Consider the following 15,592-nt stretch of genomic DNA (forward strand, 5'->3'; position numbering starts at 1 on the left):
CCCATATTCCTTTGCTTGAGTATGTCCCTCAAGGCCTAAGTTTGGAGGCTCTTCTAAGCTTGAGGGACCTGGGAATGCTCTCCAGCCTGGATCGCTTTGCTCGGTTTTTCCTTCAATCCCTAGGCCAGGCCCCCAAATCTGTTAAAATAGCCTTTTAAAATGTTAACATCTCTGAGATGAGTCACTTACATGCTTTTGTCAGCTAATGCAGGGATTATCTGACATTGAGTTAAAGGCAGGATGGACCCAACTATCCCTAAGGGGAACTAGGAGCCTGAAAAAGGATTCTATGGGAGGTAAGAAAGGAAGTGGTAATCACCAACTGGTCCAATTTCACGAAGTTGCCTTGGGCTGGTTCTGGCCAGGCCACCCAAAGTCAATTTAGACGCTTCCAACAGGCTGCCCAACAAACTAACTATTTGGCAGGTGTTAATCCCAGTTCACCAGTGCCCAGGAACTGGTGGGCAGATCCTAGAGTCATTGAATCTATCTGAGAGCCCAGGACCCAGGGTGTGTCTGTTTAATACTCCAAATAAACTTTGCCTTCTAGCCTGAGAGCCCTGCGGTGAGCTGCCTTCCAGTCCGTGAGACAGAAAAGGCAGAAAGAGTTACTCTGTTGCCCTTGCAAGCTGGTCTGTTTCCTCTCACCTGGCACTTCTTCTCCCACAGGGCCCGGAGGGTCATGCTGTCCACACTGCAGGCCGAGCACAGCTTGTTTCCGAAGGCCTCCTGGATCCGGAGAACCAGGCGTTTGTGGTGGGCCTCATCCATGGCGTAGAAGTGGTTGAAATCCAGGAAGACAATCTCTTGGGGGTGTTGGGTAAGAAATGAGTCAATCTCCATCAGCCCGTCCCAGACCTTGATGCCAAAAAGTCCGTGAATGAAGTAGATCTCCTGGTCGGCATCCCCGGGTTTGGAAGACACACGCAGGTCGAAGTAGCGGATCCCGGCTTCCAGCTGCTCTCGGAACGTCAGGTTCTGCGTCACAGACCACTTCTTCATGAGCTTCTTCACCAAGGAGATCCTGGCCAGGCGTTTGATGGCTGCCGTTTGGTCGGGCCCCACTGGGGACTTCTCATCTACCCAGTAGCTGAACGAATCATGGGAGCCTGTGCGAGAAACAAAGGTGGGGAAAGCAGGTGAGAGTGGCGCTGGGAAAAAGAACCCCGCCCATTAGGAAGCAGCAAAAAAAATCAGCAAATAACACACACAAAGTGTCAGCGAATCCTTGCAAAAATTTTCAAGCTTGCTAGACTAGAAATAAGCACAAATAAAAGTAATGTAGTCTTATCAGCAGCTTGGTAAGGCTGGAATAGCAGCTCTAATTCTTACATATGACTAGCGTAAGGTGAATTAATCAACGCCCTTTTGGAAAGCCCCTTTCGAAACGGGCGTGGAAAGAGGAGCTTAAAATATTCATACCACTTGATCTAGTGATTTCATTTCAGGAAAGCTCTTGTGAGGAAATAAATTAATGGTGGGACAACAAAGACGTCTGCTAAAGAATACTCATAAGACGACAAACTTGACGTTGCCTGAGTGTCTCTTGCGGAAGAACACATGATGGTGGCATCTCTGCTTCATTCGTGCAGTCGGTGAAACAAAGAGGAGAACCCTGAATCTAGCTCAGTAATTCCGGGACAGGTGTTTACCTTCTAGGAAAGGCAGATTTTTTTAAAAAACAACTGCTATCATGTATACTACTTTTTATGCTATCGTACATACTCTATTTTACTATTGTGAAAACCTGAGTCCATAAGAACGACTTCGTGACAAATCAGGTCATCATTTTTAAGAGCTCAGCACAGCTTACTCAGATGGCCTTCTTTTTGGACACATATCTTAATAAGCCAAATCTGCCCTTACATGGTCAAATAAATGTACGTTCCTTTCCTCTGCCTGAAAGAAAAGAGGGTATTTAATCTCCCAGATACTGAGATGATCTTATTGTTAGAAAGTCTAAGAGACCATGAGAGAGACAGTTCTAACTGTGGTGAGAAAATACTTCAGTAGTAACTCAAGGTGAAAATGATCTTCAGCAAATATCTTTCAGTGATCATTGGTCATTGTGGCGGCAGCCATTATCACGTGCCTAGCTCTGTGACTGGCTCTGACACGGGATTCCACATAAATCCAGGAGGAAACCACCCTTCTTCTGACCCTACCAGCTATGCTCTTTACCACTCCTGCCCATTTGAGAATCAAAATTTTTAATTCATACTAGCTGGTGGTTATCAATTACTCTTTTGACTACATTTTAAATACATATTATTTCCATGTTCTTTGAAATAAATCAACCTGGGATGGATTTATCCTTTTATCTTCTCAGAAATAAAGCAAAAGAAGAAAAAAAGAAGGCAACCAGCAATGTTTTATTAGTAGGCAACCAGCAATGTTTTATTAGTATGTAGTTTCTAGAACGTGGAGGCTATTCAGTAACTTTTAAGAAAATTATATTTATTAATCCTTAGGCAAAGTCAGTTTTGCAAGCAAGGAAATTACTAGCATATTTCAGGTAAAAAAAAAAATCGCCATTACTAATAGAAATGTGGAGCAAATCCCCCTGGACTTTCCGTATTGGTTGTCGCGGTTAATGAGACGCACAGGATACTTGCCTAATGCTCCGCTTCCTTTGGCTTGCACCTAAATCTTTTTCCCTCCTCATTGAGAGATTCATTATGAATACATTATACATTGATGGTGAACAGCCAGTTCTCTCTTCTTTTTAAATTATACTAGCAGCCCAGCTGTTCAGGATGGCGTACGTGATACAGTGCGAGGCTCACGCTGAACTTAGTTCTTCCCTGGGTCTCAGGGAGGAGCCATTATCCAGGCATGGAGAAGACACAAATACCCTCTGGTATTTTCTTGTTGGTGCTGAGCCCAGTCTCATCTCCAGAGGGAGATGTGCTAACAACCTCCAGTGCTCTTCCAGTGCCCGAGGGTTGTGCAGCAATGTGACAGCGATGGGGCCCCAGGGACCGTTTCTGGATACACGGGGATACACATGGTGCCCGGCCATCCCCCAGAAGAGGGAGGGTGTGCCCATTCCCTAGGAATACTCAGTCTCTGTCTCTTTGTTCCCTTCTCCGTTTCCTCTTTTCCTTTCTGACGTCCTATGTCCAGTGCCACCCCCTTCTGTCCCCTTGACAGGAAAGGACAGGACAATGGAGCAGATTGTTTGCAGAATGCTTTACAGCATTGTCCTACCCAGGCCTACCTACAGCGGTCAATGCCAGCCGTCACTCATTAACCACTATCAATATTTTTGCTCTTCTACTTTTTTTTTTTCTTTTTCTGGGAAGCTTTTGCCTCATATAGAGTGAGTGAAGTAACATGCAGGCCTGAGTACATTTAACTATTTCTTTTTCAAAACATGGGATAAAAAATGCCCTCCTGTCTCCTGCACATAGAATAATCACAAATTTTGCAATCCACTAATAGTACTTATAAAAAAAATCCTAATATTTTATAGCCCAAAGTCAGTAGCAAAATTTCTTCTTCTCCCTAGATTCAATGGAAGTTATTTTACTTTTTTTTAAAAGATTTTATTTATTTATTCGAGAGAGATAGAGACAGCCAGCGAGAGAGGGAACACAAGCAGGGGGAGTGGGAGAGGAAGAAGCAGGCTCATAGCGGAGGAGCCTGATGTGGGGCTCGATCCCATAACGCCGGGATCACGCCCTGAGCCGAAGGCAGACGCTCAACTGCTGTGCCACCCAGGCGCCCCAGAAGTTATTTTACTTTTTAAGACTGTCCATAGCGAGAGCTACTTCTCCTCCTCGGGGCCCTGGGATGCATGCATTAAATTCACGCATTCCACCAGAAGAGGAGGAAAAGCCTCTGTTAATTGTCACACGTGGGAGTTAGGGAGGGCAGCTCCTGCCGGTGAGTTTCATGATAAGGTTCGAAGCAATTTAGGACCTCATCCTGCTGTGATGTCTGCCACAAAAGTATTTTTGCTGCTTATTTTTGCTTTACCACCTGGCAGTAGTACCTGTCTTCACTCATCCCTCTCTGTGGCTCCTTTATCTCTGTAATAGCTTTAACTGGTGCCCTTTAACTTAAGAACCAAACGAAGCACTTTCCCTTACATGTCTTACCCTTCCGGCCATTGTGTCTTCCCTTTCCTCCTCACCCTCCAACTCTTCAAAGGTAGCGCAGCCCTGCTTTGCCTCTTATGCTCTATCCCCTCCTTCCCCCCCAAGCTGCCTCCTATCCTGTGGCTACTCTAGATCCTTATAACCTTTCAATTGACAACTCCAAATGGCTTAATTTTTCTTAGTTTCTCTGAGGGTTTGCTAAGTCAGCTTTTTTCTGGAAGCTTCCATTCCCTTGTGTTCTGTGATGCATACTTCTAGACATTCCTGTCCTGTTAACCACTCTCCTTCTGTCTCCTCTTCCTCCTTGCCCCCAAATCTAAATATTTCCCAAGGATCTGTTCTCTATTTGCTTCCTTCCCCCCCCCAGAGATTTCATCTGCTCCCCAGGTTTACCATAGCACCTTTGTGCAGATGACACCAAAAGCTTCATTTCAAGCTCAGATTCTTCTAAGTTTCAGATTTGTTCCCAATTTCCTGCTTGATGACCTGCTCACACAACAAATTACAGATTTTCACAGTCCACCTACTCATGCTGTCCCTCTTACCCCACAAAGCAACTCTTCTGAATTTCTGCCGATAGTTCAGTGACTTGAACTTGAAACCTTGGATTCTATTTAAATTCTGCCCCCAGCACCCATACTCTTCATCCACCCAGTTACCAAAACTTTGCATTTGACTTTTGCAACATATATCAAACCCTTCTCTTCCTCTAACCTTCAACTTAACACCCCCCTTGTTCATATGCTCATTATCTGTCATATAATCAAGACCAAAAGGACCCTAACATAATCCCTTTCATTCCAGCCTCTCTCCCACTTGTTCATATTTGAAAGCTAATCATCTTAACATATAGGGCTAATCATGTCATTGTCTTCATCCTTCCTCCCTCTCAAGTCAGCTCCAACTCTGAGCACTGGTATTCAGGACTCTTCAATATGGCCCCCGAGCGTTATTTTAGACTCATCGCTCACCAGCTCTCTTCACGAAGCCCACCATCTGCTGGTGTGCAGCATACACTGATAGGCAGGCCTCCTCCTGGACTGAACTTTCCATAGAATATTCTCTCACCCTAACCCTGTCTACAACTTCTCCCCAGCATTTATAACCCATATTGGGCAAGTTTCTTACTGTAGTCTGTTTCCTCATCTGTGAAATGGGCCTAACCGTGCCTCTTGTCACAAAAATTGTGTGCAAGGTGCTCAGAACAATGCTGACATGTAGGAAGTGCTGAACTATTGTTATTGTTATTATTAGCCATTCTCTGAGTTAGAAACTAGAGAGGAGGGGTCATTATTTGGAACTCCCGATCTTAAATATTTTGGGTCTGCAAAATTTTCTTTCCTGCACCTCAAGTACTGTCCCTCTTCATCTATGGTTGACAGGGAGATGGCAGCTTAGCCTTTACTTTGTTGACAGTAGCTGCCACTCACTCTCTTGGTCACAACCTAAGCTTTGTCATTACCCACTTCCCAATTCTGAAAATTCGATATCCTACTTTCTGATCACAACTTACTTTTCTTCTGCCTCATTGTGATTTGACTTCTGTTTCCCCCCAACCTGAGAGCCAGGGTTGACCCTACTTCTCCTGCAGCTATAGCCAAGGTTGTTAATGGCCACTTTCATCTGGGGAATTACTAATTATAACTATTTGAAAGCTGTTAGGATCACGGTGGAGGCACATTTTCTGTCTATATACACAGATCATGGGCACAGCCCAAAATGGATATGGAAATATTAACATGATATTTTCTAACATACTTTTTGACTCTCAGCAAATGTTTTTCTTCTTTTCTCCAATATTTCTCATTTATAGAATGGACTCAATAAGGTTTTAGGAACTAATAGACATCAACTATTAGATGACTGTTTTCAGACTCTGGGTAGGGAATTTTGTTGTCATCTCAAGAACAGTCCACACAGAGCAGGAAGTATGGCCACAGAAGCTCCTCTTTCATGTTCTACACTCAATGGGTTGCTAGCATCCCTAATTTTAGCCCTACAGAGGTGAGGGCGTTTCCTCCAATTTTTGGTAACTTATTTTTCTGCAATCCTTTCATTCTCACGATTACTATTCTTTCTCTTCCTCTCCCTTATACAGTTTACAGGCATTGCAAATGTTTCCCTTTCCTCTTTTTAGGTGTACAAACCCCTGGGAAATATATGAGGAAGCACTTTGTAATCTGAAGCAGTAATTCTTGACCTTCAGTGCACATCAGAATCATCTCGGGGAGCTTTTAAAAACACCACTGTCCAAGACCCCACCCAGACCCAGAGAGTCAGAATCTCTCTAGGGTGAGAGTAGAGACTGGAAGACTTGAAAAGCTCCCAGGTGATTCTATTGGGCACCCAGACTTGACACCTGCTGCCATAAATAGAAGATCATCCTTTGCCAACAAACTCTCTGACGGGTCTTCTAGTACTTTCAAATCTTCAAATAATAATCTGGTGGACTGCCTTTCCTATAGCTTGGTAGAAGCTTGCTTCACCATTCCTTTCCTTCCAGGGATTCATGCTTCCTGCCTTTTGACCAGTTGAATAACCATTGCTTGTTTGTGAAGAAGAAAAATATTGGGAGAACTTACTTTCTTTATCATGCTTTCTAGTAAGTGATTCAATGAGGTTATTTAAGGTTAATAAGGGCCCTTGAGATGGGGTGGGTTACAGAGTTCAGAATAAAGTCATTGTGGCAGCAAAATCATGAGGAAAGAGATTTGAATGGGAAGAGGTCAGCAAGATGTGTGCCCAATGTTTTTTTCTCTTACATAGCATTAGGTTACAAGATTACGGAAGAGACCAGGGACAAGAAAATGGGCTGGCCTTCTGAGGACCAGGGATAACCAGTTTGCTCTTTATCTGGAACACCAGTTGCTACTTGATTCTTTCTGAGGTTTGTTATTTGGGAACTAGGAGATCTCGAGTGAACACGCAGCAGTTTTTAGTTACAGCATTTCATTACCCATTTCTTGCAATGTGGAATAGCAGCCATTTTTTTCTGAACTCAGTTAAAAAGAATTTAAAGCAAGCTTCTTGGGAACGCAGTCTCTAAATAAAACAGGAAATTCAAACCTCACACCCTGAAACGAACGTTTCATTAGAACACAGTGGCATTTCAGATTACATGGTGACACACTTACAGCCACGGAGGGAAGACGGAGACAAGAGTTCAGTGAATAATAGGAGAAAGAGAAACTCCGTATCGCATCTCTGGGTGGCACTGGGGAAGTGGGGATGGTGACCCCATGTCTGACCTCACATATTTAAGAAAATCCCTTTTCTCCGCCCCTACCCCCTCCTTAGATACTACTCTGCCTTTGGTGAGCCCTTCTAACTTTGAAGCCCATTAGCCCCCCGCAAGCTGGTTCACTGAACCCCACCCCATGTTCACTCACACACCATTCAATGTTTCCTGTGCCCTTACGCTATGCATTCTCAGTGCCCCCAGGGGGACAGAAATCCCTTCTCGGAGGATGAAAAAGAATCCTGCTCTTTTTATGTATAAAGCACAGATATACATACACAGTACTTAAACGGATATATGGTATATCTGTGGTATTAAAATATCGTTGTGTGTGGAGGGCGGGAAAGTGGTGAATAGGATAGAAATGGCTAAAAAGACTCCTTAGTGATAAAAAACAAAATGCTGAGAAATATCACTTTAGACTGAACTCCCCAATAGCCAAATGGACATCTGACTTGTCTGGGCTGGACCTCTGGCCGTGTACCTCTTTTTTGTTTGTTTGTTTCAAGTTTTTATTTAAATTTTAGTTAACATATAGTGTAATATTAATTGCAAGTGTACAATATAGTGATTCAGCGCTTACATATAACACCCAGTGCTCATCACGAGGCCCTCCTCAATCTCCATCACCCATTTAACCCATCCCTCCACCTACCTGCACCTCTTTTTATCCTTAATCAGCGTGTCTCCCCACGCCTCCAGCGACTGCTTCTCAGTGGGCACCCATCCATAAGTTGCCCTAGTACCAGAAGGTTCTCTTCCTTGCTGCCAGAACACCAATGAGCTGGGAACCAACTAAATTCCCTCTTTTCCAGTTATCTTTTAAGGACTTTATTTATTTATTTATTTATTTATTTATTTATTTATTTATTTATTTATTTATTTTAGGGGGTGGAGAGAGAGAGAAAGTGAGCACAAGAGTGTAAGAACAGGTGGAGGGAGAAGCAGACTCCCTGCTAAGCAGGGAGCCCGAGAAGAGTCTCTATCCCAGGACCCCGGGATCATGACCTGGGCCGAAGGCAGATGCTTAACCGACTGAGCCACCCAGGTGACCCTCCAGTTATCTTTTAAATATTCCCACTAGGCATCTCCAGGCCCAACAAGTCATTTCTCTGCCACCTTAGCTGCAAAGGACCTAGATGCGACGTTTATAAGATGCCAATTTGGCAAGAAGACTATTGAGTCCTGAGACCTAACTTAATGAATTACCATAGCGCTGAATGAGCTAAAAGGAGAATTCCAGTTCCCACAGTGGGTAAGAGCACAGGCTCTGGTGCCAGGCTGTTTAAGTTCATAATCCTGGCTCTACTGCTTACTAGCGTGGCTGAAATGCCGTGCCTCAGTTTCCTCATTTGTAAAATGGAGATAACAATCATACCAACATCAGTTGTTTATGGTTAAGGTGAAATGATTAACTCAGGTAAGCACTTGGAAGAGTCCCTGGCCAACACAATGAGTTCAAACATATCGTCACTATTATTATTTCACTATTAAGGAATTTGTGTCACCTTCCATTTGGATGATCTTATCTGGTTTTTAAACAATGTTGTGAAACCTCACTAAAGATTTATATTCGGCGATCTGCTATAGCAGTTGAATGGGAAAAACGAAATCAGCAGTTGAGCGGGTTTATTGTAGGTTCCATCCAGAAGCCAGCATCGGAGAGAGCAAGTTCAGATCACAGTATTTACAGCTCAAGCGTAAACTGACACTAAACATAAAATAATAAATTATCTCCAGTCCATAACTCAGGAATGTCAATAACTCAGGAATAAATAAATACACTGACTACACACTTTGAAAGCAGAAGAGAGAAAGTTCCAAGGATATTCTTGAACTTTCTGTTTTTTAACATCATAGATTACACATCCTTAAGAGATTTCTGTACAAAAACAGCTAGAGAAGAACAAATCCAACCTCTTTCTAAAAACATGTTAGCACATTTTTGGAGAGCAAAAGCCTAGAATCCATTATTTGAAACGGAAAAAACAGCCAGGCTTTCCCAACCCATCAGTGTTCACAAGTATCACTAAAACACTCAAACGCCTATATAACCATCCAGAAAAGAATCTTCCCATAATATGATGTATTGTAAACACCAAATACCAGACTCAACAACTCTTTCAGAAGTTTTTCTGCATTTTCTTACACATTTGAAAATACTGATGCATAGCTCCTAGGGACATGAGCATGGCCACGTTGAAGTTAGTTCTCCTCTCTCAACACACTTCATCACCTCCTATTTTTCTTTGCATGGGTTTTTCAGGCCTCTTGGGTTCACCTCTTTTATTCACAGGCCTTTCACTGTTTTAGAAGACACTTTCAAAAAAACAAACAAACAAAAAAATAGAAGACACTTTCACTCACTCACATGGGAAGTTGAGCGCACTTACACATAACTCAAGCCTGCTGGGAGAGCCACTGAGCTATGGATACAAGATATTCTCCATCTTCTCGCCTGGATGTACCTGCAACTCGAAGGTGTGTGCTAGCCCATGTGGCTGAATTCACTATGAGGAGATGTGACTAGTGAATTTCAGGTAAAACAAATGTACAAGCTGTTACAGCAAGTGTTTAGATAGTGAGCCTTCGTAGTAGGGTTAATGTAGGGTGTTTGGCACTGATGTTGCTCAGGCACCAAAACATTTTGTGCATGTTTGTGTGTATATGTTGACACTAAAACTGGCCCATCTGAGATGAAATCCAGAAAAAATTCTTATTCAGGAGGGAAAAAAACACCATGTTTCATTTACTTGGAAAAGCGTATTTAAAAGAATTGAAAAAAAAGCCACCATTTCACAGAAGTATGTTTACTAATATCAACAGAGAGGTTCAAATAGATATAATAATTATTCTGCATGGGGATCCTGGGTGGCACGGCGGTTAAGCGTCTGCCTTCGGCTCAGGGTGTGATCCCGGCATTACGGGATCGAGCCCCACATCAGGCTCTTCCGCTGTGAGCCTGCTTCTTCCTCTCCCACTCCCCCTGCTTGTGTTCCCTCTCTCGCTGGCTCTCTCTATCTCTGTCAAATAAATAAATAAAATCTTTAAAAAAAATTAAAAAAAATAATTATTCTGCAAAATTTCTTTTAAAGACAATTATTATTTTGAGCTCATTTTGTAAGGAGCCATCTTAACTCCATGTAAACTCCAGATTTTTATCAGGACTTAACCATACTATTTTTATCAACACCACCTAAGACCGTCTGGTCCATTTCAAGCTTGCGCTTAAAACATGTACTGAATGTGTGTGCATTGGTTATTAGAACAGTGAGTTTTCAACTAGGGCTTGTCTATTTTATCTCAGTTTGAACTTTGGGTCACATGATTTGTAATTTACATATTCTTTCCCTGATTATTATTAGCCCATACTGTGTCACATGAGGCCAGATTATTCAGGCAGCTTGCAAGAAAGCAGATGCAGTCATCTTGCCAGTTACCCACTGGAGCTGATGCTGCATAAGATGGCCTTGAATGTTAAATTTATTTTTCCAAATTAATGTAAAATACAGACACTAAAAAAATGTTCAGGGCAAGTTAAGAAGATCCGAGCTGCAATGAAGACTCTTCCCCATCTAAAAGCAACAAAAGGATATTAAAGGTACCCAACACAAAAGACCACAACCTCGCTTACCCTCTATCTTAATGAGCTAGGTCGCGCATATGACCAGAAGGTTTCTGGGCAGGAATGTAGGCTCGACTAGATCCAAAAACGGTCAGTGCGAACAGCAGAAGAGAAACAATATCATACTTTATAAAGAGAAGAGGTGTTAAGTGTTTAAGCCAAAGAAAGAAACGAATTTTCTCGCATCTCCCGAGGAAGAAAAGAAGAGAGAACAGATCCCAAATGGAACTGGGTTCAGCAACTGGGATCAGAGGCCCAGCTGAACCACAGCTCCTCCTGGTGCTGTCTGTCCATCTTTGAGTTTCAGAGATGACAGCCTGGTGACTTCTTAAAGGGTTGAATTTTTCTGAGAAAATAAGAGGATTTTATGCCTTGATTTACCTGGAGCCCAGATGACTCTGTCTTCATAGAACTTCTATTAAAAAAATCTTCCAACAATATTTCTTAGAAAATGAGCTAAAAATGAGGCTTAGGCCCTGAAACACATTATCTCATTAAAAGTGTTTACATTTTAGTGGACCTGTGATTTTTTAAGAAATTCAAAAAATTTTCAAATGTACTAAATAGAAGATACTCAAAAGCATTCCCACTCAAAATCATTTGATAAAAGACTATGGGTATTTTTCTAAGGTGTGGGGAGATGACTGCTTAATTTTAGAAATGACTAAAAGCCTACACCTCGGTATGCTTATGGGACTTACCGGCAAGGCCAAGTTTAGGAAGAAGAGCTATTTAGGAACTACTCACTCCCTTAGCACCAGCGTCTACTCTCCGACTCAAGGTGACAAGGAATATGAGCAACACCTCTGGCCCTTCAGAGATCATTGGCTCAAGTGGACTCCAGATCCCCTACCGTTCAGTTCTGACTTTCCGTGGAGGCCACTTCATCTCCTTCTCTGGCATCTTCCTGACTCACGACAGCCAGCTCTGCCAGGACTGTGGGCTTCCAGGGATAGCCACGTGGAGGGGCGCGCCGGCAGTGCAGGAGCTGAAGGGACCGTCCACAAGGGACATTGGATAAACCCCATATTTGGCGCCAGCTGACACAGGTTTTCACCAGTGATTTCTTACAAAATAGGCAAGATGTTAAACAACAACAAAAAAAGCTCTTTTTAATGCACATAGTCAACTCTTTATCTTGAATATGAACATGTGATAAGAAAAAAATTCCTTTTTAATGCACACTCTCTTCTAAGCAGAGTGAATCCCCGTAACTGTGGTATCTTTTGTTTGCTAAGCACAGCTGAAATATTCATCTTCGGCATTAATGGCTTTGGACACGCTTGAAGCAGTATTAAGTGGGGGTGGGGTGTGCAGGCTTGGAGACAGAAGCTTGCAGCGACCTGAAGTGCTCTGCTGAGGAAAGGGAGAGAGTGTGGGGGGCCGGGAGGAAGGCTGGGAATCAGCAGGGGAAAGAGAGAGGGAAGCACAGGAGCCACAGGGCTGAGGAGAGACCCAGGGGAGGAAACAAACCTAATGTGGAGTTTTCAGAGGTGTGGTATGGTCTCCCTTCTACATTTCTCTCTAAATCACAAATCGGTAAGGTTCATGTGACAGTGAAGGGGGGCCACGCTATTAATCTCTCTGATTAATATCAAAGCGCATCTCCATCTAGCCCTGCTCACGGGCCCCATCACAGCAGGGCTCTCCCTGCTGGACCTCGCGTCTCACCATGCCTGGACCAGAGGCTGCAGGCAGGTGCACACCGGGCTGGGGAGTGCGGTAGTGCCACATAATGGGGGGAGAAGGTGGAAAAGTATGAGAGGAGGCTTCTCTCTAATTGAGATGGACTTCAAAAAGATCCCTTTACAGGGGCACCTGGGTAGTGCAGTTGGTTAAGCACCAGATTCGGTTTAGGCTCAGGTTGTTGATCTCAGGTCGTGATCTCAGGGTTGATAGATCGAGCCCTGAGTCCAGCTGGGCGCTGAGCACAGTCCGCTTCAGTTTCCCTCTCCCTCTGCCCCCTCCACCCCGCCCAAGCGGGCACGCGCTCTCACTCTTTCTCTCTCTCAAATAAATAAATACATAAATCTTTTTTTAAAAAAGATACCTTTATGAAAAATCTTTTTCTTAGTATGCTGGAATTAAAACCCTACCACAGGGCTAGCAATACGAAATATCCATAAGCAAGATGTATAGATTTTAGGGCCACTCTAAGAAGAAAAACAACGTATAAAGAAACAAAAGCACAACACAGAAAAGGAGACAACCACTAGACTAGCGAGTCTACAAATGCTGCTGGAGGTAAGGAGAGCAGCACGCCATATATTGTTCAGTTAATCCACACAAATAGACTTTCAAGTGTGAGGCAGGGAATAGCTTTTCATTAGCTGACTACAGATTATGCCCCCAAAGAGAGTCCAGCTCCAGGCTGCCCCCGCCCAGAACAGCACTGCCACTGCGTAGGGTGCAGCCCTCTGCAGCCGGCGGGTCTCGGCCGCGGTGGGGCCGAGCAGGTGCTGCTGGGCGCGCTGCGCCGTGGAGGCTCCCAGGCTTCCGTCCCGCTCCTCCTCAGCGGTAGGTGCGCCCGATGGACTTCCCATAAATTATAAATGCCTCGGCTCCATATGCTGCATTTGCCGTCTTTAAAGGCAACAGATTCTCCGAAAGGTTGAGCGACCCCGGGGCGAAGCTTGCAAACTCTGAGCAGCCTTTTATCTGTTTCTTGCAGCACGATAATGTATGCAAACTTCCCAGTGATCGTGGTCATCGAGGATAAGTAGAGAACAGAGTCCGGCCCGATCTTCCTTCTCTTTTTCCCCGGTGATGTAAGGACAAAAAGATCGAGGCACAGGTGACCTGTTCCTTCACCTCGCCACCTTCCCCGCTCACACACTATTGGGCTGTTTCTCTCAATTCTCCAATAAGCTAGTGGAAGATACAGACAGAATCGCCGACTCCGCATTTCCGCTAACATTGAAAGGTCAAGGTTCTTGCATTCTACGTAATGACGTGTCTCGCTCCCGCGTGTATGAAAAGGATGGCTGTGAGAATTACTGGGGGGAGGAGGGAACCTTCGCTCACTGGGGGGCAAAAGGACTTGATTTACTGCAATTCGGCTCAACACTTAATGCTGAGATAGCTTGTTTCATCAAAGAGTTGAGGCAAATTAAAATCAGAGGATGAATGCACCCAGCTACCGTTTTTCACCTCTGCTCTTATTGATTTTAATATGGTTACCCTCTCAATAAAGACTTCTAAAAGAAATGGATTGATGACATAAATAGGATCTGGTTTACAAACTTTTTTTTTTTTCCCCCAGAGTACAGACTTTTCTTTTGATTGCTGGACCCTGGGTGCCAGGGACCTGGTGTTACCTCTGAAAGAAATTCCATCTATGGGAAAGCCATTTGGCCTAGCTCCATTTAAATTTCTCCATCTGAAGGAAGAATTTATTTTGGAGGAATCATATATTCAGTACATATTTCTTTAAAAATTATCTCTCCTTTCCCTCTGCCCCCCAAGCTCATGGGAACCTCTTTATCCAAGAGCTCAAAGCATCCCAAAGACATTCTGTTGACCTCCCTGGGCATGTGCATTCCATTCCTTCATCATGAACTCACCAGTCATCCCTGGTGAGGGCTCATGTCTGAAAATAACAACTACTTCAATTTACTGAGTGTTTATTATGTACCCAATGTCCAGCTGGGCACTTTGCCTACGTGATCTCATTGGATCGCTGCCATGATCCTACAGCACAGCGATTACCTGCATTTTCGGTCAGACCAGAATCCACACAAAGCCTCTAGGGATATAGTTGCTTCTATACCCTTAATGATGAAACAAGTCGAATGCATTGTATATTTACCTCCTAAGACATGGTGATCACAGGGTTTGTTTTTAGAGCTAAATGCCTGCCCTCATCCCAATGCAGGAACTTGATGGAGAGATTAAAGTAATTTATTTTGTAAAGACATGAATATGTAGGGACACATGAGGGCACTCTAACCTTCTCTCAGTTGAGGAAACATTTTCTTTAAAATACCTCAGCTCAGAGCCTTGAATCCCAGGGCCGGTTCTGCTCTGATTACCTGTGTGAACTTAAATCGTCAATTCACACTGGAGGTCAGCTGCTCCATCTGCAAATTTAGGAAGGTGGGTGAAATGAGCCTTAGAATCTTTTCTACCTTAAGAATCGGATGATTCCAACTTATTAACAGTTCATGAAAGGAATTTATGACCCATTTTAACAAGGATTATTCATTATTGTGAAGAAATAAGATACACTTCTTTCATACTATACTTAAAAGCAGAAAATGTGCCTACAAATTTAACTCATGATATTTGCAAAAAAGCAAATCACTCTAAACCCTAGGGTGGTCTTTTATTTACCTTTGGCTCATCTGAGAGTTTCATGAAATTGCTGGAGAAACTCTTGCCCTTCACATAGGTTCGGGCTCTCACTTTCTCGAGGGCCACCTACGGTTGGCTAGGGGTAGGTCTGCACGCTGAAGGAACGCACAGGCCAGTAGCTCACTTCTTGCTTAGCATTTATGTGCTAGCTCCCTTCACTCCAAAGACTTTGTTTGATTGCTTTGTCTGACATTTTTATGAAATTTATTGGGGGGACTTTGAAAAAAAGCACCATCGTAGTCACCTTGCTCAGCTGAAATTTTTCACAGGGCA

The 15,592-nt window shown here is 43.5% G+C and overlaps 1 protein-coding gene across 1 annotated transcript in view; it reads right to left on the minus strand.

The window, feature by feature from the left end:
* Positions 1–15,592, minus strand: part of PLCXD2 (phosphatidylinositol specific phospholipase C X domain containing 2) — a 49,220-nt gene that overhangs the window by 18,141 nt on the left and 15,487 nt on the right. Inside the window, exon 2 of the mRNA XM_045785234.2 lies at positions 649–1,109. Coding sequence (XP_045641190.1) covers positions 649–1,109 — 461 coding nt within the window. The remainder of the gene's footprint in view (positions 1–648; positions 1,110–15,592) is intronic.

Source organism: Ursus americanus, chromosome 4, assembly GCF_024610735.1.
Source record: "Ursus americanus isolate L20-20 chromosome 4, mUrsAme1.1.p, whole genome shotgun sequence".
Classification (NCBI taxonomy): domain Eukaryota; kingdom Metazoa; phylum Chordata; class Mammalia; order Carnivora; family Ursidae; genus Ursus; species Ursus americanus.